Here is a 26,244-nt window from a genome sequence, read left to right on the forward strand (position 1 = left end):
AGCAGTAGCAGTCAACTGAATTTTCATTTTAGTATAATTTACACATGGATCATTTACCGTCATCGTGAGAAATGCACATAGCGCATGTGCAGTGCAGTGTGCATGTGTGATTCAGTCTTAATCCATTGTATTCAATAGGTAACGAATGATAAGTTGGTTAGTCATACCTATACCATAGGCCTACTATTTACTTCACTTCAATGCCATCACAACTTTGTGGAAATATGCTTGTCGAGGACGGTGGACCATCAGTCGATGAAGTTGCGCTGCGCCAAGGACTAACCCTCTCCAGGAGCGGAAGAGTAAGGGCGAAGAAACAGCACCAACGGATGGCTACATATCTGCAATGTCATCGCGATATGGCAAACGGTAAGAAATATGCCAGTGTTTTTAGTAGGAGCAATCAAACCGAAGAGGTGACGAGGCAATATGCTACATGGAGTACCTATTTTGCAAAGGTCAATATCGCTTCGTACAGGAAATTGAACCTATCGCACATGAGAATACGAGAGAAGATAACTATTAACTTTGTAAATAAAAGAATGTATGATATCAATCCAGAATGGAAGAATTGGACGCAATGCGAAATTTACGATAAGACCAACAATCCCTTTGTCGGGGCAGTAGATGAGCTAGGATTGTCGGGGTAATCGCTTATGTAGCTTTAACGCGTGCAGTGCATGTTATCAATAACCGAACCTTTGGGGAGTATGCAGTAGGAGAAACAGCACACAGGAGAAGCACCTAGTAAACAGCAGCAAACACAGATCCCCATGGCCTATGACTTACAGTGTAGCTCATATAATTACAGATATATAATACTCTGTAGTAGATGATATGGCATAAGCACCTAAAATGAAGCAAATTAGCATGATTCGATAGTTTCGTTTGTCTATACCAGCCAATTGGCGTGATGTAGCTTATTGCAAACGTACACGCAACGCGGAGGTTCATCCAGTACGGTTTGATTTGACATGTTGGACGCTGCTATTTAGTTTCACATCACGTCCAGATAAGAGCATAATTGGCATAAACTCGATGTGTTAGCCGCCATGTGCTTTAGTACCATACCTGGTGAACTGGAAGTAAGATAAATTAAATCCATCACACTTGTAATGAATGATAGGAATATAAGCAAAACAATAAATCATATTTAAAGTATCACAAAGTTTTGATATAGGCTTTCCAATACCTATGTTACTCAGCCACGGATATTGCATTCCAGTCGATGGATAGAATGTTTGTGAAATGTATCATTTGAAATATTCAGCGACCAAATGGGTGAACGAAGCCAAACAGCAGTCAGTCCAATTTCTGTAGGTACTTTGCGAAATGGTAATTTCACTTAATATCCCGCAATTAAGAATTGAGCAAATCCCAATAGGTGTAATCAAATTCTGATAACTTGAACTGTTACAGCAAACTGACGAGGCACATGCTGTGAAGCGTGCTTCTAATGCGCAGAGGGTGCGCAATATCTCCTTGCTTCGCTATATCTTAAATTCTATTGACACAAATTCAGCGCGCTTCAAGCAACTCCTTTAGTCTGTAGTTGACGTCAGAGAGTTAGCTATGTATTACGAGTTAGCCAGGTACGAATATTTCTTGAGAACACACCTTAGCCAAAATGCCTGTAACACTGAACCGAAATTCAAATTTCAACGTTAGTTGCAATAACAATTCTAAAATAATGCTCAAAACGGGGAAATTCATGTAAATAGAAAAAAAAGCAAATTTATAATAGTCATTTATATTTACAAATACGTTCAACAATTTGCGGTGCATCGTGTGTTAAAGGATCAATGCTGCCGACATTGACGTTGAGGCATGATACAGTCACGTTTGCTCAAAGACTAATGATAGTGAAATGAGCAAGCCAGGGTCAAATCGCCAGAAAATTACCGGATGATTGAATACGGTGTGATGCGGCGTTGGCGATGAAATGGGCTTATAAGTACAGGACACATCGCCGTTTTGTTTTCTACTACTACTAATTCTATTATGTATATCCCTGCACTAAATGTAATCATCGGCGTAGTATTTGTTGAGAATCTGTGATTACGTGAGAAGATATCTGGATGAATTTGTTTGAATAAAATTTGACTGCTTATCTGTAAGTTGAAAGCTTGTCCCACAGTCCTTTCAAAAAGTGGAAAAAAGCATCGGAGAACGATATACTAATGCTCCACGGTAATGACGTAACGCAGACTTAATGCATCTCAATTCAGCGTCACATAAGACTCTTTGAAGAAACAAGTCATAAAACGATAGACTGTCTGTTCATTACACAGACCAAGCCCGGACCCAAGTATAAGGTTGTCGGTTACGGTGATATTAGGAGTGTTTCTAATTTGTTGTCATAGCGAGTGATGATAAACGTTATCAAGACTATATTCGGCGCACCCCGCTTGAGCGCTAGGACCACTCAAGTTATCGTCAAAATATAAAGTTGCCGAAGAAAGTTGCATAAATTACCACTGAATATCGGTCAAAGTTTCGGGCTCTGAATAGTCCGCATAGTATGTTCAAATGCCAACAGCACATTAAGCACTTCTCTCCGAATCTATCAAATTTTTCATTGTTGCTCATTTTCTGTTTCGTAATATAATGATATCGATAGCAATTTAGCAATATTTAATATGTAATATGTATGTATGTATGTATAGTTTCCATTCGCGCATTAGCGTAGCAGTTCGATTATACCCAAATCCTAGCATTTGCAAATTGGTAAGGTGATATTTTGACTTACAAAGGCATTAGAAGAATCGATTGAACATGCTGCAATGAGAGGAGCTCAACTTATTCCTTTAGCCTTCCGGTTGACAGCAGAGCTGTTCGAGTTTTTTGCAAGTGTAATAACCTAAAACCAAATCGCTCCATAGAATTAATGTATCTTGGTAATACATTCACAGACTCAGATGGAATTGTGGAGCCATTGCAAACCGATACATATACTTGTCATGTACAATAGTCGTGGCATCGAATTGAATCCGGCAGTAGAATAATACTTAACGACTTTTGTACTTTGGATATTATAAATAATGAATAGGGCAAGGAAAAGACGTCAGTGCGGTTGGACAAGGATCACCATCCCGATTAATTTCACGTATTTCAGAGGAGGCCTAGATCCAATAGTAAAGAGCTCAGTATCCTCCATTCACAAATTATATCCGCAGCAATGTACCTCATGTGTCGCCGCTATCCAATGACCATTTCTTAAATTAGAACTACAGTCGTGTATTCAAATTAATGTTTTTTGTTTAGAAAACGACTGCAGTGATGCGTATTTTATTATCACATACCCGTTAAAACGGCCGAAATTGTGGATCAGTTGCACCCTAATTCTAAATATTCTAAATATTACAATCCCCCTGTGAGGGATTAGCCTTCATTTCATACGTTTTGAATAATTTACCCATGTATACGTTGCATTTGCTGGTTATTTATGTCATCAACTTGTTAATGTTATTTGCTACATCCATCATTTATGACAGCCGGTTCGGGGAATAAATGCGACGGGTAGACGAACCTCAAATACGTGGAATTTGGGTATAAGGTTATGCTATTTCGAATGCTGGTACAAATAAAATTACTATATGTTGAAATAATGATAATAAAAAATCGTGAACGAAATTTAGTGGGATATTGAATCTGAATGTATATTTTCGTTAGTGTGAAGTTGGTTGCAGAAATCCGCAGAACACCATTCAAATATCTATATGTTATCCGGGTTCGAGATCTATATTCGTTGGCAACCGGGTGGTGATGTTGTTCAGTAACCACGATATTCCGACATACTTGTTCATTTCTATGGCTGGTCAAAAACGAGTGCCTGAGTTATTTGATTTCGATTACCAGTCATGGTGGCGTAAAACATAGCCAAGATTTTTGAGTTAAATATGAAGATTTTATGCGGCCAAAACGAAAATGATGTGAGTTATGTAACACATTAAAAATTCCGGCATTCCCTGAACCATAGACTTACCTATATACTTCATTGCGGTTGTTTCAATGCTGTGAGTCGATTACAACTTCACAGAAATGTCGATCCCACTAACGAGAGTAGCCTTGTGCTGTATATGTTTTGGATGCTTCCACGTGGAATGAAAGTATGGGGTCAATAATTGCTATTGACAAAACTATGGTGGGTGTGATGGGTGTAATTATGGTTGGCGAAAATAGTTCTTTACTACTCGAGTCGAGTACTCAAATCGTTTTGCGCAGCCCTGTTCATTTCACAACTTACCGGCAGTAACGCTTATCAATATTCCTCAGATTCCAAAGCAGAGAACGGCTAGTACAGACCACTCTTACGAAATAGGGTTTTGTTACCCGTCCCTCACACATAGATTGAGTGAATCCGATCGCGTCGAGGAAACTGGAAAGGCAACCGACGCTTAACGATACTGACTCCAGAATATAGTGAACGGTTGGTCTCCATCCTGCAAGTCAGCCGAGTAGCGGAAGTCAAAAGAATATAGCCCTTCACTATGCTTGTCATGTGTTGTGGGGGCTGTGATGCCATTTAGAAATCGTATCAGTGTAACCAGAACAAAAACGGGTTCAAGTACTCGTGGTCAGGATAATTATAACCGGAGGACCTGATGTGACTCTCCGGAGGTTGAGGTTGCCTACCCCTGCTCTATACGAACACATATAAATAGACCATCGATCCACCCGCAATTTAATGAATTCCTGTTTTTATCTTCTTTTCCCTGGAATAGCACTCGCAACGACATTATCACCCTCACGACTATGATATTATGCCACGTTAAACAAAGGAAATGATCTCATTTCGACCATCACCTGACGCGGACTGATTTGTTATATAACTCCTTGTTGCTATCGGAAGATCACGCATTGACCCCAATCACAGGCTGTTATGCAATCAATTATTGACCGAATACGCGATGTTAGGATGGTGACGAAACGACTTGGAGTAGTTTTTCAATCAGACACCCCCCTTGACATATAGCATGTGAATAAAAAGCATGCACGCTGGATTTAAGAAATGATACCATAAGACTAAGCGACAAAAAGGAGTTCTGCATGTATCGGTATAAGCGAGGTCGATATGTCAGATTGTGGTCAGGTGAACCTGAAGGCTGACTAGTATAGATTCAGTAGAAATTACTTGTATTTCGATTTCAATGTGGACATGAACTTGAACATGCTCGATGACTGTCGGATAGCCGGTGCGGCGATGCTGTTCCATGCTGTAAACGTAAAGTTTACATTAAATACGATTTTTACCTGGTATGGATGAATAAATACGCGATTAATGCATCGATTCAGGAATCCGGCCTGCGGAGTACAAGACTTTCCCATATCCGGCCCGCCTACTGGCCCGCCCCGGACAAAGAATAGAATGCAAATTGTACATCACAATAAAGAAAGCTTACTATTATGTCGACGGTGTCTAGCTCATTGCGCGTAGCTTTGTAACAATCGTTTCGTATGCTGATACACCGTAGGGTTACCATATTTTGGATATCTGAAAAGAAGACACTTTTTCAGAATTTTCGGACTTGCAAAACCGGTGAAAAATCCTGGAAAATGATAAATTTTTCACGATTGGTGGACGGTCGAATAAAAAAGGTAAACTTTCTCGCTCGGCGCCCTAAATACAATTTTTCCTTTCACATTGTCAGATGGACTGAAAAAAGTTCATCTCCGGCTCAGCTCCCGAAATACCCGCCTGAGCGTTACTTCGGTCCTGATTTACGGCACATCAGTCGATCTCGGCTGTGTATTTGACCTAAATGCTCAAAAAAGAGGACAAAATCTCAAAGAGCGTCCTCCGAGAACGCTTTCATTACTATTGTGCTAATAGTTCGTTGTTAAATTAAATATTAGTGGCAAAGACCGTATAATTTCATTACTCGAAAATATCATCTCACTGCTTTACTCGAATCACTTTATTTGATACTCGATTAAGATTGAAGTAATCGAATCATTGTGCCCAGCACTGTGTGATATAATGTCCTATATTGTGCCAGTTCCAGTATGCACTGTGTATGTTGTTGAGTTTAGCCTACCTGTACAAAGTACAATCGTAGATGCAGATCTGCAATACGCCCGTTAGAGTTGGATCAAAAGATTTATTCGTAACGTATTCTAGGCCTACTGCTAGGATGTGATACGCGAAAATGTTTTGTTTAAAAGCACAACCCATACACTTTTCACATACAAGACGAACGTGAATACTAGTAACAAGCAGGAATATCCCTGGTAATAGGTACGAGGTTTCTAAGTGTTGTTACTAACCCAAACAACGAGAGAACAGCGGACACAATTCCGAGAGAGCGTCATTACTCGCATTTCCGTTGCGTCAATATAGAAAAGGTAGACGATAGGTAGTCATCAGTTTCTGTGCCACAGCTTGAGGTTAGAAGGATCACCAAGATACCGCAGAGTGTGGCAAGAAGAGCATTTTGTTGTAGATTGCCCCTTTTTCGTGATTATCCCACGAATATGAGTTGAAGTGCGCGGTCAGGAAGCAGAATTTGGTATCAACTTGATATAGTATTGCAATCCGAGTTTTCTCGCGGAACACAGAAAGATTTCCCGACATCGATTTTGAGTTCCGTTATAGCAGTCGTTCCCAACCTTTTCCCACCCACGTACCATTCCGAGGCTTCATACAGTGCTGGCGTACCACCTCTGTAATTTACGCGCGGTGAAGACGGTCAAAAATGTTTCCACCGTTTGAGCCGCCCAAGGCAGGGTGACAGTAAATAAACCTGCCCATTTTAAGGAGCAGTATATGATTCTGAAGTGGATCAATTTCGAATTCTTGTGGTCAAATATATTAAAACGTAATTTGGTTAGGTAAGAATTCCAATGCTTTACGACTAGATCTCTTCCCTACAGGCCGTCATTCGCAGGATTGCCCCTACCCACCACGACGACCTTACCACGACGATGATGGCTTCAAAAAATTCAAAATCAACCCCGCCTGAACTAATAACTCACTTCGGTCGAAAAAAACACAGAACATACTCGTGTACCATGTGGAAGACCTTCGCATACCACTTGTGGTACGCATACCACAGGTTGGGAAACACTGCTTTATAGCGTAGTAAGGTCGCAGCTGTGATCCCTAGCAATGGTGTGATTGGATGATTAAGGTAATGGGGAATCTCCCAAAAGTAACTTCTTCGCCGAAAGAATCTTTCGTTTCCTTATCTTTTTTGAGAAACCAAATGTGGTAGATAATTACAACGAATTATCAAGCTACCAACCAACGTATTGATTATGATCCAATTATACTGAAATGATGGTATCAATTACGTGTTAGGTTCATCTGCATTTTCCGTTGCTAGGGGTTTCATGCGTCACCAGATTGAGCATTCTGGCATCAATAGAAAGTGTTCCTAACTCGGCAGAATTCTTTCATACATTCAGTTACGAAGCCCAGGCGGTGAGAACCGCCTCCTCATTTACATTATACCAGTTTATTCTGGATATGACATTGCGACAAGTGGGAAAAGAGTCAGCTCGTATTCTGAGAGTGATAATCTGCAGTTTCTTTACACTGTTCTCAAGCGAATTTCTTTCAATACATAGTCCTTTTGTTTAAGCTATGTATAATCTCAGGATCAAGCGTATTACCATCAGCCTCTACAGGTGGCAGCGAAGCATATGGTTTTAACTTTGGGAAATATAACGATTAATTCACGGTGTGCTATTTATATTCCTCAGAAACAGTTCATCCATCGCAGCATGTAACAGTAGCTCAGTTAAATACAGTATCCGTATGAGGTATCGCACAGCTCTAGGTCCCGAGGGATATGCGAATGTACCGACGCATATTAAAGTCTAAGGTGATTTCCAATATACTTGTTAATGAAAGTCTCTCGCAAAGACTAGCACTTATATTAGAATTTATTATGCTGGTCCAACGTTCAGTGGTTCACATATTTTTCAGCCGCTACCCATGGATCCGGTCACGGTCCTATAACGGACATATTGAAATAATCAAAAGTGCATAGGCATCAGGACATTCAATTCATCAAACAAATAGTCCAGTGGAAAATAAGTCGGGCTCGCCAAAATCGAGTCCATGAGTGATTTGATTTCCAGTTGAGCATAAAGCTACCAATGGAGTAAATAACGACGTAATTTTTAGGATTTTATCATGACTCGCGATATTGTTGTTGTTTGTGGTATTCATGGTGTTTGTCTGCTACATTGGTCATTTAGACCAGGCCGACATTCCTTTTGTTTTGAATCCGTAACTGCTGACTTGTAGCACGGCCCACTTCCTGACTTTAGTAAGACACCGCTTATCGCCCTTTTCAGGCTATGTGCGCCACGACACGAATATTTTGTACAGTCCATTTCACCTCTTACTTCGTAATCTTTTTGGGGACAACTTTTATTCTTCCTCCCAGTCAATTTCGGCTAGCTGATGTGACGATGCTGCAACGTTGGAAATCCAAGTCGCACATGTCGTAGATATTAGGGATGGTGTGAAGCCCTGAAAGGTTCAGGTTCGTGTCAACACGAACCTTTCTGAAAGGTTCTGTGTGAACGCCAACGTGAACCTGTGACGTCACGTGACGAGATATTGCAAATTCCCATCAAACATTTCTGTGAAGTGATATATTAATGTACGCAATACCTATAGTGACGACTCAGGCCACATTATGCTACATTATTGCTGAAATACATGCTGACTTTTTAAACGACACCAAATGTATCGACTGGAACAATCAAATAATATAAAATTCCCATAAAATCAATATCTTCCGTCGCTTTGTCAACAATTTCGTAGAGAAATATGCCGACGCCTTAACCGTCTAGACCAGACTGGACAATGTATTGTATATACATTGATTTTGAGCAGAGTGTAAAACGTTATTTTTTACACTTGCTACCGATATTACCCCATAAACAAGTTATACAGTAGCCAACACCCTAATTGCACGGACCATGTTTTTAAGCACAACAGACATATCAAATGAAGATGGATCTCATAAGCCTTTCAGATTTGACAACGATGTATTCTTCATATCAATTTCTTTGACTGGTTGAATATAACCATCATTCGCTTGCCACATATAGTGTAGGCCTATCTTGTTCTTGCTATTGTGTGATTGTGGGTCAAGCTCACAGCAGAGACAGTCACTAAATATTCACAAACGGAAGGTTAGATATTTCGAGCAATTTTTTGTAACGAAGCAAGTGACATTTTTGAGATTGAGAGAGGTGCAATTGTGCATGCTTGTTTAGTGCTGTTTTTCGTGATGCCAGCGCCATAGCCATGTATAGAGTGGTCCAAAGTTGAAATGCAAAGAATTTTACCAAAGATGTTATCACCTGAAAAATTGTAATAAATGATAAAGGTTCACATTGCATAACCTACAAAAGTTCGTTTGTGAACGTGAAAATCTAAAATTCAGAGGTTCACACACAGAACGTGAACGTGGAGCTCACGTTCACACCATCTTGGTATACATTAATATCATTATTATTGATCGGAAAAGGTTTACAAACAATGTGTTACTAATTATATTTTGCCGTTCGCCCAAAATGATCTTACTAATTGGTCGCGTGTTGGAGACCCCAGGTCTACCATCAACACTGGCAATTTACTTCAGTGTAAAACGTGTTGCGAATCATAACTTTTCTCGCGACAAGCATGTTATGACGTTCGCTGTGACGTTGAAGGCAGAAATGTATCGTCGCGACGATAATGATAATTACCCTCCTTGGCCTAACGCACAATAATGAACAACAGTTTTATCACACACTTGTCCGTCGTCACAAGCTAACTCGCAACTAGGGCTGGGCACAAAGATTCAAGTACTCGAATCTGAATCGAGTATTAATTTTAATGATTCGAGTCGAGTAGTAAAAGACGATTATTTCGAGTAATGGAAATATACGCTCCTCGTCACTGAAAGTTAATTTATCAACGAGAATTATAGTTTCGATACAACTTTCACTGTTGAAGCCTTGAAACCTTGATTGACCGTGTCGTAGCATACGAAACATATAGTACAAAGTACAAACGTTACTGGGGATAGTACAATTCCGAAATCATGGCCTTCCCACAACATTGTCACCAAGTGCAATGAAATCGATATGGTCGAAAAAATACCAAATTATGTTTAATGTGATGGATAACCGGCATTATATTCTTTGTGGTCACATAAAAGGTACATACATGCTTGAACTTTGACATAATAATTCTGTTATGACGTCATAATGAGTGATACTCGATTACTCGACTCGACTCGAAGCATATTTCGTGATTCAGAATCGAATCACTCAGGTACTCGATTTTGCCCAGCCCTACTCGCAACATATACAGGCCAAGGCCACGGGCCAGTCATAAATGATATAACAAATTCCTAATCAACTCGCATTGCGCGGAAAACAAGGCTACTCTTTGTCCCATGTCCGCTCGCCAGTAGAAAGAACCACACGAATGAGAACTACATTCGACTATGGGTTATGAATCACTAAACAATATGTTCGTACGATTGTCGCCGATACTGCCACGACCGTCTATTGCTGACGTTCGAAATCATGCAGTACATATTCCTGTCGCAAATATGACATTACTAACTGAAATTGCTACTAGAAAATATGCATCAGAAACCAACTTGGTTCCGTATCGAAATATTTGTCATCTCGTCTGCATTCTCTTCAATGCATCCATCATCACGGTTACATCATACCAACTGTAATTGAGACTGGTTACCCAACAACATTTCTAACGATCCACGAAATCCACGAGAATGGTATTGTGATCGTGGATTCAGGGTATATATTCAAATCATTCTGGCTTCTCGCGCGTCTAATATGATTAAGCGTTAGCTGTCAATATTGATTCATACATATGATTTCATTCTGAGGTGGCGATGCATGAGTATCGCGACGACGATCATATTGTGCGCATAAATCGGGGATACACAGACCGCCGTACACTGAGTTACTTTGGATGGTTCCTATCGTCCCTACGTTTCCTGAAAATGAAATTCAGTGGCATTTTTCTCTAGATCAGGGGTGGGCAATTATTTTCCTCCGCGGGCCAAATGTGACAAATAAATAAATTGGCGGGCTAACTGAAAAAATTTAGCTCTATTTTCCAGCGTATTTTAATTTTATTTTCAAATTACATTGCTAATAAATGCTGCTCAGTGAATGTGTTGATATTAGGTAATGAGAAAGTGACGGTTAATTTAAAAAATATCTATTAGCTGTGATGGTTCGTCACAATGCTAAACGTGATACAGTTCATCTCTATTTCAACCCATATCCACGTTTTTCTATTAGGACTCCAAAACAGTGGTCGTCAAACTTTGTAGGCTTGCCTCCCTTTATGATAGCGAACAATTTCGCGCCCACTTATCACAATATCACAAAATATCAAAAAGTGCAACCAGAATGCTAGCAATCCCAACTTTTGATGGCATGTGAGATTATGGCTGTTGATGCGAGAATTGTGAAATATCGAAGTCGGACAGTACACAGAGAAACAACTATAAGTCGGGGTATATCGCGCGTAGCGCGAAAATCTTTTTGAGTAAACTTCAGCTTCGCGCCACCCTTCTGATGATGCTTTCACATCTCCCAGTTCCAGAACCACTGCACTAAAATGTGTATGCAATAGCACAAAGCTTATTTTCTTGGTCGATGCCTTCCGAGCGATGTACAGGCTAAATAGCCTTTCTGTTGAGCGAAGCTTGCAGTTTCTCTGAACTTCGCTCTCCCCTGACCGAGTGTTTCGTGCTTTTGTCATAAGACCGACTTTAATAAAATCTTTTATCTCGGCTACATGATCAGCAAAAACTGAAAGGATAGGTTTACCCTTGACTCCATAGTATGCGAATACTTAGTGCTCTAAATTCTAAACCTTAACCTTCTTTAAATTTCAGTTTTCGGCTTTTTTTTTGGCAAGCCTGTTAATCTTTTATGGGTGATAGATATGATGAGTCATATGGTAATTGCAAGCACTGATTCACTTGTTTCACGAATTAGGGATTTGGAAACATATCACGTCACAAATTGAAACACATACCGTATAATGCGTAACGTGACAATGTCAACAAGGAAAGTTTGAACTAAACTATATGGACAGAGTGATTTCTCGTGACTTCAATTGCTACTCATACAATTGCCACATTGCCTTTATTTTGAATCTGGATTACGCATGCCATTATACGTAGGCAGAGTAATTGTGGCATATCAATGAACAAGCTTCAAAGTTAACGAATTTCCTGTTCATTTGATACAGCCTATGGTTTTGGTCATTAAAAAGCAAGTTTTATGTTTTGAATTCCAAGCAACCTTTCCCGGGCCGCACAGATTAGCTTCGCGGGCCGCATTTGGTCCGCGGGCCGCACTTTGCCCAGGCCTGCTCTGGTTAGTGCTTGCTTAAAGTATAGTTTATTAAAGATAAGTTGAAAGTATGCCAACACTTCGCACAGACATGAACGAGTTGACGGCGGCGTATGCCAACATTTTCATAAGCGGGTTCAGATCGAAATAGTGCGGTGAAACCGCGGGTGGAATGATAGCTTACTATAGTAGCTGTAAGGTCAAATAATTATGACTGTGGATATAGGTCGCGCTTGGCGCTAGAAAGAAAACAGGGTATTGAATACATGTTGTCAGAAATATACCCATAATCAGCATACATGCATATGGTAATGTTTTCCTTTCTCCTCTTCGCCCGCTTGAGATTATCGCAACTAAACCCATTTCCCGGGCCAGAAACCACCCTAACATTTTAAAGGGATTACGGCATAAAATCATATACTGTATATCATACCGAAACACCACAATAACTAATGGTACTGACCCGTGCCGTAATTACGAATGTATTTGCATGGTATAGCTAACGAATGTCACGGAACGAGTGGGACCTATCAAAAATAACAATAAGTGTTCCTGTCGAAATATTCCTGTTCAATTACTTTCTTTTCGCTCCATGATTCACGTGGCATTCAAGTCCGGTGTTACCTTTTCCGCCAGGGGAATATGCGTAGTGCGAATCAAGTTGTGGACGACTAACACGCAGTAACGCCAGCACCCTCCGGGAATAAACATTCACGAAAACAGACTGCATATTCGCGTACGGTCTTGGCTGCAACACAAAAGCACCCTTCAAAGATGTACACTGCCAAATTAAATTAGCGCGATGTATTTATGTGGCCGTTGTGCGCAGACAAAGCACTGTCAGGACCGACTGACATTTAGTCATCCGGTATAAAATGCGGTGTATCAAATTCAATTTTTCTGGATTCCCAACGTCAGAGTATAAGAAAAAATGTGACTTATAAGATACTTGACATAGCTGTAATCCAGGCAATTGACCGTTGCTTCCGCTCTCAAAATCCGGTAGCTGCATGTTTATAACGTCACTTCGTTAATGCTAACACTGCAATATGCATTATGTGTATGAATATGGTGTAGCTTATGAATTGCCGTTAGTACAGCATATTCTGCATCCGTGATGTAAAGTGTGTTGATGTTTTTAAGTATCGTATATCATAGAAGCCAGTCGATAGGTTATTACAAAATGGGGATCCGTACTATCATGCAGTCAGGAAATACATGTATTTAGTAAATATGAGTGAATTGGAAAGAGTTAAATCAATTGTACAAGGTTCGAGTGCCATTTCAGTTCTTCAGAATTATTGCGTTTTACTTTCGGCAGTTCATCTTGTGAATGGCATGAGTTAAGACAGTATGATTTGGACTGTACGCATTCCGTAAGATAGAGTTGGGCAAAGCGATTCGACGGGTGCTAATTGTAATGATTCAAGTCGAGTATTGGCAGCCAAATTTTTTTAGCAAGGACAATATTCACACCAAGAGTAATATTTTATGGGCGGAAATAAAGTTATTTTTTTTATTCCCGCTGTTGGAGCCCCCTCACGTCGGCTAGCCGAAATTCACCTGCGACAAAGATGTTTTACAAGTCTACTTAAATTTACGGGACGACATTTCTGACGGACTGTCACAATGTCGCAAAGTGCTGGGAAATAGTTCATGGTGCAGCATTACAAAGTTAGTCTGGATGATGTGCAAATGGCATAATGTTGTTTGTGGCCACGAAAAGGATACATATTTCAACGTTTTAAGACTTGACGCTTAGTGCTCGACACGGAATCTAATCGGCCACACACTCCGTTTTGGCCAAACTTCAGTTTAAATATTGAAACCAATTGACATTATGAAAAGTACAAATATCTCTATGCCTTGAAAACTAGATATTTAGTGATTTTATAATTCAGGATAAGATCGATTTCTTCTTAAGAAATCGGTCTAGTTATATTTACGGTCGGCAAAATGGAGTAGCTTAGTGATTTAATTCCTAAATCGATTGTCACAGAGTGGGACGTTACAATAGTAAGGATGGCGTGGAAAGTTGAAATATGTACCTTTACAACAACCACATAATAGCTAATGTCAGATCTACGTCATAATGAAGAGTATTTGGTGTTTTCCGACCAAACCTATTTCATTGCACTTTTTGAAAATGGTAAGGATTCATCTCGACTTCACAGCTACAACATCAATGGGCTGTCCGATCGAGGTCGAATCCAGAATGCCTACACCTAAGTGTTTGAGGTTTATCTGGGCTATTCCTCGCCATCCCATCCGCGTAATCGGTGTCTTAAAAAGCCCAGAAGTGGGCCGTGCTTAAAGTCAGCAGCTACGGGATCATAAAATAAGAAATATCGGTCTGGTGTAAATGACCATTGTAGTCAACGAACACCACGAATAACACAAACAAACAAACTTCAAAGATTTTTCATTTCCACTTAACTTGAAGTGCTCTGTACTATACAGGTTTCGTATATGTCACAACACAAGCAATCGTGGTTTACAGTCCTCTATACTGTGGAAAATAATCTCGGAACCATAATTCTCGTTGATATATTAACTCTTAGTGGCGAGGGGCACACCATTTGAGTATTCGAAAGAATCATTTCTCACTACTCTAGTCAAATCATTAAAATTATTACTCAATTCAGATTCGAGCACTGGAATCATTGAGCCCAACTCTAGCTATAATCCCTCAAATGCGCTGCTGGTCTTAATTTGAGTGATTTGATTGAATAAATAAACCGAAAGGGAACGGGGTTGCTCTAAAGATATGGCATTGTAGACATGGCACTATACGAGAGACTGTATTAATGTGTGAAACAAAAGAACGAAACTTCGGCCACTTTCGTTACGTGCATTTGTGTTGACTCAGATGCAGTGCGGATCTAAACGTGTATAAGAGGATGTCGCATGCGCGCGGCAACGCAACTGAGTGTAGAACGCACAATCGAAATTACTTGATGCCTATGCAAATGCCATACGAGTCTCACCGCATTGTGATCTGAGAAGTTTTCACTGCCATCTACTACTACTTAAACAGTAAATAGTACCCTAAGGTTACGTAGTTGATTGTGCTATCATTTAGTTCGCAGAAGCTATCCAATTAGCTACCTCAGATACGTGAATTAGTATAATAGGTATCTGCCATCAGTGTTAAACAGTTACTAGTACAGTTCAATAAGAGTAAAGGAGTAAACAGTGTACTGCTGTGGACGCGATCATCCTTATTTATTTTCCAAAACTAACCGGGAATATCAGGATGTGAACAGATTCAGGAAGCATTCAATGACAATCGCTCGTTTTGCTACAAACATGCCTTCCAAACGATTTGTCAAAATAAAACCAGACATTGCCTTCCTATTACGCTACTATGGAAACCCGGTTCTATAGATAGAATCGCCGGCGAGATTCATCCTAGTAAACATGAAATTATTACCCAGCTTTCGCACGTTCATAATCGAACTATTTCACGGGAATACAGAATATATTATTATTATTTCGGAAGTCCTTGAGAAGGCGACTTATGAATAGCATAATGTTCCTATTCCGGTCGAAATCAGCATCGGTGAAACTCAAAAAGTTGGAGAAGCAATACGGTAAATAAACTATCGATAACCGTTCCGTATTCTACGCTTTGCGGATGCTTTAACCCTCCATTTTCTTCACAGCCGAATTCTGTAAAAGACATGACGTATTTCCTATGGAGTCTAGGACCCTTCCGCGAACGCCACCGAACAGGGGACAGCTCCTTTCTCCCTACCTGATGCGGAAAATTCCGGACGAAATCCTCGACAATTCAGAGAGTTACTTCAGCGACTCGAACTACTATAAAAGCGGGATCAATTGCGACGGCTCGCTTTCGTCCGAGGACTCGCGTCAGATACGATCCGCAACAGGGTACAGAAAGGCGAAGAAAAAATCGGACAGGTCGACTTCGGTAGAGGGAAGGAACTCAGGATCAGACAGCGGCAGCTCGGTGGGCAGATACGCGACCATGACGCTGAACAGAAATGGCAGAAAGAGAAACAAGACTGCTCCTAACGGTGGTTTCGTGCGGCTTACTAGGCGGGACGCGCTGGTGCCGCAGTCGGAAGATGATATTTTGGTACAGAAGACAACGCGACAGTTTTTAGACGTGAATTATAATCACGAAGCGCCAAAGAAAAGCAGCACCTTGTAAGTATTAACTGAAAAAACACAACAGCATTGATGTATCCGTAGAGACCCGAGAATGCGACAATTCGGCATATGCGTTGAGTTCGGAATTGGTTAGATGTTGGATTATATCAGCATTAGGGTCTAGGTACCGGTTGGTTTCTGGGTTAGGATAAGATATAGAGTGCGTTTGAGAGTTATAAAGTCACATGTTCAGTTGTAAATACCCCAACTGTCGTTTGCCATTGCGTCGCATGCTCAAGTGTTTCTAAATGTATCGTACTTATGAGGGGCATGTGGTTCTTTCAGTAAGTCGGTGTAACAATGGCGAGATCAGATAATATGTCGATATGTTGGCACAAAAGTGTTACTTGCAATGCGAGAAATCAGCATTGAGGGTCATCAGATATTTTCGTTCAAATATTATCAATAGCACCAGCGTACTGCAATGGATTTTTGTCTCCAAAAAGCTCACAGTGCGTATAATGCAAGTATAGTGTACGTTTGTCTCACTTTAAGTATACTAAACTGAACCTTCAATTGCAAAATAACTCAACATGACAATTGTGATTTTTTTCTGAAAATTTAAAAAAATTAATAAATACTCCACTAAAGGCAGTATACATTGGATAATATCCCCTAATGCGTTGTCCCCGATTAAAGGGGCCGGATATTATCACCACAGCAGTGTAGGCTATGCTATGCAAGAGTTATTGCGGATGCTTTTCCTAAATTATCGGAATAATACAATAAAATAACAGTTATGCAGCTAAATCCAAACTCTGGGGGTAGTTAGAGGAAAGCTGCGTCAAGTTTCATGTATTTATCGATCATGCGAGTGCGGCTCAATTCGAACTTGAGAGGTGCCACATCAAAGCATGCGCTGTATGCTTTGTGTATTTATTGATCGAAAGAGGCAAAATACAATTAACTGTCCAGGGTCACTGAAAAGGCAGCCATTCTAATCGCGAGGAATGGATATAAATAGATAATGATAATAAGAATGACTGATCCCCGATTATTGTCTGGTAATCATTTAACTCTTAGATACCAGGAAATTTATACACCGATTGGTAATAATGCTGATTGTTTGCTATAAATAAAGATATTCAATTTCCTTCGACCAACCAAGTATATAGAACGTGGCAACTTTAAAAATGGTGAAAATCTGAAGGTTCAATTTGTCAATTCAGAATACGTTTCATGAAAAAAGACTCGACCACCGACTCCGACGAAGAATATTTCATCTCGAGAAGAAACACGTTCGGCACCACGCCGAGAAAGGTGAAGAAATCTCCGAGACCCAAGAAAAAGAGCGAGTAAGTAATAGTATAAATGTTACATAACCTAAATCCAGGACTGGCAACCCTTTAGAGACACGAACGACCGTGCAAATGCTAATGAGAACAATCTCGGTAATGAAGCATTTTATGCGCGGGCGTTACTATCACTTGCCGCGTCTACTACACTATTAACGCTATTACCGAAAACTCCGGAAATGCGACTTTGCCATTGCAGAATATTTTGTCAAACTATCGTAGGAATAGACTTGAAATTGCGTTGTTGTTGTGTAGCGAATGCAGTCAATTTGAAGTTATGTAATAGTCCAACTAGGGAGCTTTAGTTTTCGACAGGTTCGCGCTATTGATAGGCCACACTTATGAACTCGGGGTTCATTACTGCTAAAAGTACGATTACAACAATACATGATGTCTGGTTAATAATGTGCTGAATAAACTTTTAATATGATTTACAAACGACTGATTGTACACAACGTATATGGTTGAGCACATTTGCTTACCTTGGACTCACGACGAGCAATTCATTTTGGATCATATCAATCTCAAAGTCCGCATCCACTTCTAAATCGAGTCCTCAGATATAAATCACGTGTATACGTTCACTATGTACTATTTTGAATTCCATGTCCGATTTCAAAACCCAAGTACAAATCGATCCCAATTGTTGAGATCGAACTCCAAACGGCTACATGACATCGGTGATGTAACCCGGGTGAACGCAAAAAATATCACGTCACCAGAGACCAGACATACCAAGCAGGGTCAAGTCAATTAGCAAAATATAATACCAAGCAAATATGGTTTCCAGGTAGTTTTCCATATCGTATATATTGAGGGCGGGCCGCATGTAAAGGAAGCAATAAACCACATATTGCACGAATATGACAACAAGATCGATTTTCGACTTGCTCATACCAATACTCATTTTTCACAGCTGCGATGAATGTGTCAAGCATGAAATCACGTTGGAAGAAATGCTCCGCAACAAGTCGGCTCTGCAGGCGTTCCGAGACTTTTTGAAGTCGGAACACAGCGAAGAAAACTTGGACTTTTGGATGGACTGCGAGCAATACAAGACCATGAAAGGCATCAAAAAGGACCGTATGGCGGTTCGGATCTTTACACACTACTTATCGTCATCAGCGCCCAGAGAGGTAAATACATGTCAGATATATGTAGCATAAATCGGAGGTAATAAGTTACGTCTACTTATTCGAAGTTCTCCAGTAGGTACTATGCACTGAAGTGGTTGTACGATCTGAATAGATATTTGCTAAAACATTTGTAAAAGTAGATAGTTTTGTTATTAGTATGCATTACTCTTATGATTTAAATACCGTAACAACAGAGTGAATTATCCCGCGTGTAACAGAATCGATTTTTGATGATTGTAGGCTACCCATCTGTAGCATCATTACTTTTTTCTGTTAGTAGCGTAGATGCATCTTGTCAGTTCAAAACTAACCCCCCATCAGTTAATAGAAGTATGAGACACCTGAAATATACTTCGCCCATCTCTGTTATAAATATACACAATTGTGTCGTGTTACTACAGAATGCACTGTTATGGAAAGCGTGAATATTGGGGATTTTGACCTTGTCGTGTGGCATAAACCTCGTTTGTGGTGTCTTCTGGTAACATCCGGCTTCACACTCACACCGGCCTGGGTTGTACCGACTTATTGCACCTTATTATGTAGATACACATAAATTGAGCCTATATCGCACGCCAGGCGCATGTTCTAATTTTATGACTGTAGCTGGCTTTGAAATATATGCAAAGGACAAATTACGTAATAGAAAATGCCGGCTGACTTGATTTGCACCAAGCTTTGCGGTGAAAATCTGGAAAATTCATCTACTATCTACACGTCGTTTACTCTTAATGTTTGCAGTGTGGTTGTTACATTTTCTGCCAGCCTGTTAGCACTAGGAATCAGATATTCGGACCCGCTTGCGTGAAAGTAATGGTACTAAACGTATTTACATAATGAAACGTCACTGGTGGCGTCATCCGGTTCGGAAATAGATCCTATTAGCTGGGTGAGAAGCTATACTGTTGACTCATCCCACGCTCACAGCAGATTAGCTTCTAGGATAGAAATTTTTCTATAAGTCGTGATTGCACAATTCACATCTCATATTCCAACTTTGGTTCTGCGGAATCTATGCATTATTAATATGAATAAGGGACCAGAGCAATAAAGTGGAAAGAATTGCCGAATTCAAACGCTGTCTGTGGCCATAGCAAAATTGAAAACCTGTCCTGTAATATAAAAGTCCAGTCGCAATAATTTTATATTTCCAGATATTTATATGCGACTAAAAGGCATTGTATCGATGGAATATTCCAGATTCACACGGTATTGCTGATGAATGCATCATTAAATGCCGTCGTTGCGGGTTCACTCCGAACCGCCCACAGACAAGCATGCATTAGCATGATTCATGTTGCAGCCGATGCAAAATCGAGAAGCTTAGGTCAACACGGGGACGAAACTACTCAACGGACATCACTATGGGATGTATTTCATGTAATTGAGGCATTTTGATAATAATCCATTGACAATAGCGTATAGGTTAAAAATAGAGATCTTGTGATTGTATAATGCCACTGAGTAATCCATTTCATACAAAGTAAATGCTTTTAATTCTCTATGCCTCTTTTAACTGTTACTATTCACAGGCGGCCCAAAAATGTATACTCAGCATCAGTTCTATTCATAAACATTGAATCTTGGCTCTGTGTCTCACCCATTCACGAACCCATTACCGATTAAGCCACCTGCTGACAGAAACAATGCTGACAGCAACAATTCAAAATCACGAGTGGATAAACTTTCTGCGGGTCGAACACATGTCATATGTAGATCTACAGTATTAATTCGTTTTTCACTGGCCCACACTCACACAAGAAAGTCAAGTGGGTGAACACACAAGTAACTTGGAATAGCATCCGCTACAAGCGACTAATCATATGCGATTTAGCCGTAGTCTTTGCACTGTATAAAGCACACATCTGCTGATATCAAGTTGTAACTTTTCTGTTATTTTTGAGACATGTGCCTAGGACTATACACAATAAAATAACTCGCAATCTCATCCGTGTAAGTGGTGTCGTATAAAAGCCTAGAAGTGGACCGTGCTACAAGTCAGCAGATACAGAATAAAAATGATGAAAATTGACCTGGTGTAAATGACCATAGTAGTCGACAACAGAGGTGGTCAGTAACGAAGTACTTCTACTTTTTCGAAGTACTCAAGTAGTTTTCCTCTACTTCTGGTACTTACTCAAGTAAATCTTATTTTCGCTACTTCTACTTCTACTTCGTAATATTTTGTGATCTACTTACTTACTTTTCGCTATTTTCAGTTTGTCAAGTAGAAGTAGTTCAATCCTTCAATAAGGAAGATAGCCTGAGGAATATCGGGGCTGTTTTCACGGAGTATCAACATTTAATTTTCATAAAAGTAGAGTGAAGCCAAGAATTTTCGTCGTACTTCGCGTGCAGTGGATACGGAGTAACCAGTATAATTTCACGATAGTATCGGTGAATACGATTTAGGTAGCGAATTGGCGTGGTTCCGTTCACGCCACACTGTCGCCCTTCGCCCATATGAAATATTTTATCACAGTATATATGGCTCATCATAAGGTTTGAAACTGATGTTTCGCAATCTATCATTTACTTATCATATCGTAATCCAGCATGTCCATGGCGTGTCCTCATCTTGAAAAGTGGACCCTGACTTTTTTTAGTTTTAGAGCTGTTTTGGCATACCACCTTTTAAACTTTCTGGACTAAAGACATGAAACACATGTTCCGCTTTTGGAAGTAGTATATATATTTCACTTTCAATTTCCAATATCATATACTTTGAGTTCTAATTAATATCAGTTCTTTTGTCTGGATAACACATGTTGAAGTATAAAAGCAAGTGTCGAAATGCCTTTAATTTCCGGAAATAAAGCTACACAATATGGCATTTTTACGGTCCACCACCACTTCTCCGTGTTGCTCCACGACCAGACTACGGGCCTTATAATATGGGGGAGGACGCCATACCATATAAATCGGGGTGTTCGAGTAAACAGACTATTGGCATCGCATTCCCATATCAATGCTATCATTTTCATACCATGATGTACACGAATGCTTATGATGTCGAAAATTTATACCTCCTGGGATGTATCAATATGAATAAAGCTCGGCACCTTTCGCTTAGCTCAATTTGCACCTTTTGACAATCCATGTGAACGAATTAGGATCGTTTTCACAACTACTTACTTACTTGAGTAGATTTAAAGTCAGTCAATTCTACTTCTACTTCAAGTAGTTTTAGGTTGCTTACGGAAGAAGTACTTCTACTTGTACTTAAGTAGATTTTTGCGTCGCTACTTCTACTTCTACTTGAGTAGCTTTCTTGACTACTTTGACCACCTCTGGTCGACAAACACCATGAATACCACAAACAAAACTCGTGAAGACGCATATTGCATTCGGCAACACAATTCACAATTCAATACACGTTGTCGCGATTAACCACTCCAATTTTCACTGGATTTTTGCACTTTTCGTCACTATCACCACTACATTGTGTGCATGTCATATTTTAGTTTCGGAATCATTTTCTACCGATTGAATTCGCTTGGAGTGAACGTGAAGAACAAAACATATATACATATAATTCATTGATTTTATGTATACTGTGAACAGTCAGATCCGCCAAATCAGTCGAATTTTGGACCCGAATTTTAAAATTGTTTTGTTTGTTAAATTAGACGGAATAAGCACTCGACTGACCTGTGGGCTACAATTATGCAAAAATCACGGTGCAATACCAATCTTTAAGATCAGGTTCGAGCCTGTCGGGTTCGACCCGAGTTCCCCTCTGGCCAGTAATATACATTGCAGCGTCAAATAGATTTTGAGAGCTATCCGTACTCTAATTTCCAGCAATAAAGCGACGTCACGAACCCCTTATGATCATGCGCCACGATGTTGAAAACCCGACACTGTGCATTAGTCACTGAGCAAGAGCGCGGTTTTTGATTGCATCACAGTTTTGCGAATTAACAATGAGTTCTCCTTGCCGTTCTGAAATAATAATACCGCCAAGGGCATACGGACACCATTACATATGAGATGCACTATGAACACATGTGTGTGAAATGCAGAGGTGGTCAATAACGAAGTACTTCTACTTTTTGAAGTACTTGAAGTAATTTTTTCCTACCCACACTACTTTTAAGTAGTTGTGATTTTAGACTACTTCTACTTCTACTTGACAGTTTTCAGTTTTGTAGGCAAAAATAGGCGTAGAATACCTACTTACTTACTTACTTGTGAACCACCACTCCTACTTCTACTTGAGTAGAAATTCCGGCTTTACTTCTACTTCTACTTGAGTAGCAACGGTGACTACTTTGACCACCTCTGGTGAAATGGTGTAGTGAACAGATTTCCACCACAGCGTACCGTGGAAATCAAGCCGTCGGCACTTCTGGTAACAAATTGTGGATGAAAACAACTCAAATACACGATAATTATGGGCGTTTCGCAGGCGTTTAGTAGCCGCAAAAAGTTAAACAGAATTCACCGTACCGTGGGATATATCTCAATAGCAAATGTATCTGAATCGTTTTCACCCATTGGAACGGATGTGAAGGCAACAAGTTGTAGCTGAATATGTAGGCATACTGTAAATACGTGGCTCGATAAAAGATGTATTTTTGAGATAGCCACCATAGCGTATGGTGCAAATAAGGTCATCGGTACTTTCCGGTACAAAATTTTGCTTCTATCCCTATTTGGTGTCTGTGACTCTCTCACCCCGGGGGCGTGGGTGGATGTGAAATTATGTAGCCTACGTATGTATAATATGCTGTTTACCTGATTTCAACCCTACATGATGTTCAACCCTACATGATGTTGTGGAAATAGCCGACGTTTAGCTTACAGTTAATCTTCCAAGAATTACCGTTATCACATGTATCACGATCCACCGATTTGGCAGTAGATCTAATTTCCGCCTCCCTTCCAGGTAAATATCGATTCCGAGATACGAACGCGCACGGCCGAATACCTGAAGCGTCCGGACAGCGGCACTTTCACAGACGCACAAAACTACATTTACTGCCTCATGAAATGCGATCCGTTCCGGAGATTTCTGAGCACCGAACGCTTCGCGAAACTCGGCATGAAGCGGACGACGATCAAGAAGAAGTAATAGCCAACCGGCAAACGCCGTGAGTCAACTCATCACGTGGCGTCATCTGGTTGACGTCAGCAGGTTATCAAACGCGTCGAAAAGCGATGGAGCTCCCAGCACCCGTTGGTCGAGGCTTGATGTTTACGGACCATACCACCACATCGCTATATCTCGATAGCCCACGTATACAGTGCATTATAAACGTAATGACGTGAACGCGCAATCGGCCAAGCACGCGATATTGTTTTTTAAATTCGCATATGCGAATAAACATGTTTTTCGTGATTAATACTCCTGTCACACAGCGTTGCTTCGTCGGTAACGGGTTGATCCTTTTTCTGTCGAGACTTGACTTGTACGGACCATGATACTGCATCACTGTGTCTCGATAGCCTGTGTATACAGTTCTGATTTACACCGCATCATGAACGCAGTACGGACATCACACTATAACGCTAACACGGACAATCGAATACAACATATGATCCGTGATTCATGTTCTTCATGCATTGCGTTGCTTCATGAGTAAAGTATCGTGTTTTACGTTTTAATTGGATAAAGTGTACGGAACAAGTCCTGTGCCAGAATAATGGCATTGTAAAGCTTGTACAGCCGAATACATTGACCGTCTGTGTTGTCTCACTTTAAGGTATGCTCGCCTAGAGGCAAAATTGCACTATGCACAATGCACATTGCACATGCACACCGAAGCATATATGCGTTGTTGATTGACTGATGATCATAGCATATCAAAGCAACACCTTACACTCCTAGTGGACAAACATCAACACATATTCCGTCCTGACATGCCAATTTTCGTTTAGTTTCGCGAATATCAAAGTTACGTACTTATCAATTGTTGTGCCATGGCGACGGACGGACTCGGCATCCATTTAAATGTAAATTAAGGTACACTCAGAATAATAAAATCGAAACGCTAAAATAGCGCGAGGCAATAATATATAATTTTTGCATTCTATCCAATAATCGCTGGCACGAGATCAGTCACGCCGTGAAGCTCCACAAAATTTCTAAATGAGTTTCGTGGCTTGAAATACCAACCGCGTGCGGCAAGCAGCCAATCATTAGGATATTCACTTCTTGTCATTATTTGATTGCCGTTATTCCGAGCTGTATGAGCGATAATTTCGACCTCGAAGACTTGTTTCAGAGGGAAATGAACAAATATTTATTCACCAATAAATCTTCAAGCTCTAATGATATTGAGTCCGTTATTATATTTCTTGTTGATGTTTCTTGGATTTACCGCACTTTTCTCTACCATTTCTCATGAAACGTCTAAATTTTCAATAAAGACTGCCAAAATGATTGCATGTGCGTTATGTATGTAGAAAGGGTTGCAACTTGAGTATATTTCGCTACACGAAATCGACTTTAGATTAGAGATCGTCAGCCGTTTCATGACTTTAGGGCTTCTCAGCAGACCTGTACAAACTAATAATGCAGTTACCTTCTGTTTTTGAGTAGTTTAAGTTATGGATTTTGAAAAGTAAGTACTTGTAGTTGCTGGTTTTGAAACTTTAGTAGTTCTTGTCCTATGGGTCTTCATAACAACTAACTACAACAATAACTAGAAAATAAGTGTCGTCATTTTTATGAATCGTGATACCGGTGTAATGTTGCGCGATGTTCTTGCAGCAATTGTTAGCTTAGTCATCACCACTAACAGTGGATTAGCCAAGGGGTGGGTTTCGGTGGCAGAAATCGGAACGTCTGCTATTTTCAGCGCGAGCCATTTCGATTCTATCTCCAATATTTCGTAGCTCATTTGCAATTCGGTAATTTGAATTATCAGATGTTTGCTAGTGTTTTAATTCGTAAGTAGAGCACATGTACCTTAGGTCTCATCCACAGCCTAGCCACATGGAATTTGCTTTTGTTGATGTTGTGACAGATTAGGTATTTCATTTTCAATTCATTCCTAACACGTAATTCCCCCTTCAAATGCAATGTAAAGAACAGTATTAAAATACTAGAGATGCATAATTCAAGTATTAATCCAACTTCCCGGATAAATAGGTCAATAGTAGCGTGCGGCTCGACATTGACGGATCAGCTTCGATTCACACGGACTTCGCCTTCACCCAGTAGTATTTTATAACTCTTCATCGCCTACTTGTGACTTGTGACCTTTTTGAAACCAAGAGTCACTTCTTGCGTACTGCTTAATGCGAAAGGCTACCAGTTACTCTCGTCGTTGATC

At 40.2% G+C, this 26,244-nt stretch overlaps 1 protein-coding gene and 1 long non-coding RNA gene across 4 annotated transcripts in view; both read left to right on the forward strand.

Annotated features, from left to right (window-relative positions):
- LOC145436102 (uncharacterized) overlaps positions 1-26,244 on the forward strand; it is a 423,401-nt gene that overhangs the window by 331,674 nt on the left and 65,483 nt on the right. The window lies entirely within an intron of this gene.
- LOC145436075 (uncharacterized) lies at positions 31-25,349 on the forward strand. 3 transcript variants are annotated; one of them, XM_080313351.1, is made up of 5 exons: positions 31-369; positions 16,020-16,527; positions 17,700-17,825; positions 18,742-18,961; positions 20,162-20,539. In XM_080313351.1, exons 1-5 carry the CDS (start codon positions 201-203, stop codon positions 20,357-20,359), a joined length of 1,221 nt encoding a protein of 406 aa, XP_080169477.1. In that variant the 5' UTR covers positions 31-200; the 3' UTR covers positions 20,360-20,539. The 3 variants fall into 3 exon arrangements, with proteins under 3 accessions (XP_080169477.1, XP_080169478.1, XP_080169479.1); XM_080313352.1 differs by lacking the exon at positions 20,162-20,539 and adding an exon at positions 23,853-25,349 and having other exon boundaries at positions 50-369; XM_080313353.1 differs by lacking the exon at positions 31-369 and adding an exon at positions 14,874-15,947 and having other exon boundaries at positions 20,162-20,537.

The sequence above is a fragment of the Botryllus schlosseri genome, chromosome 3, assembly GCF_051294905.1.
Source record: "Botryllus schlosseri isolate E-star chromosome 3, Bs_hap1, whole genome shotgun sequence".
Lineage (NCBI taxonomy): Eukaryota > Metazoa > Chordata > Ascidiacea > Stolidobranchia > Styelidae > Botryllus > Botryllus schlosseri.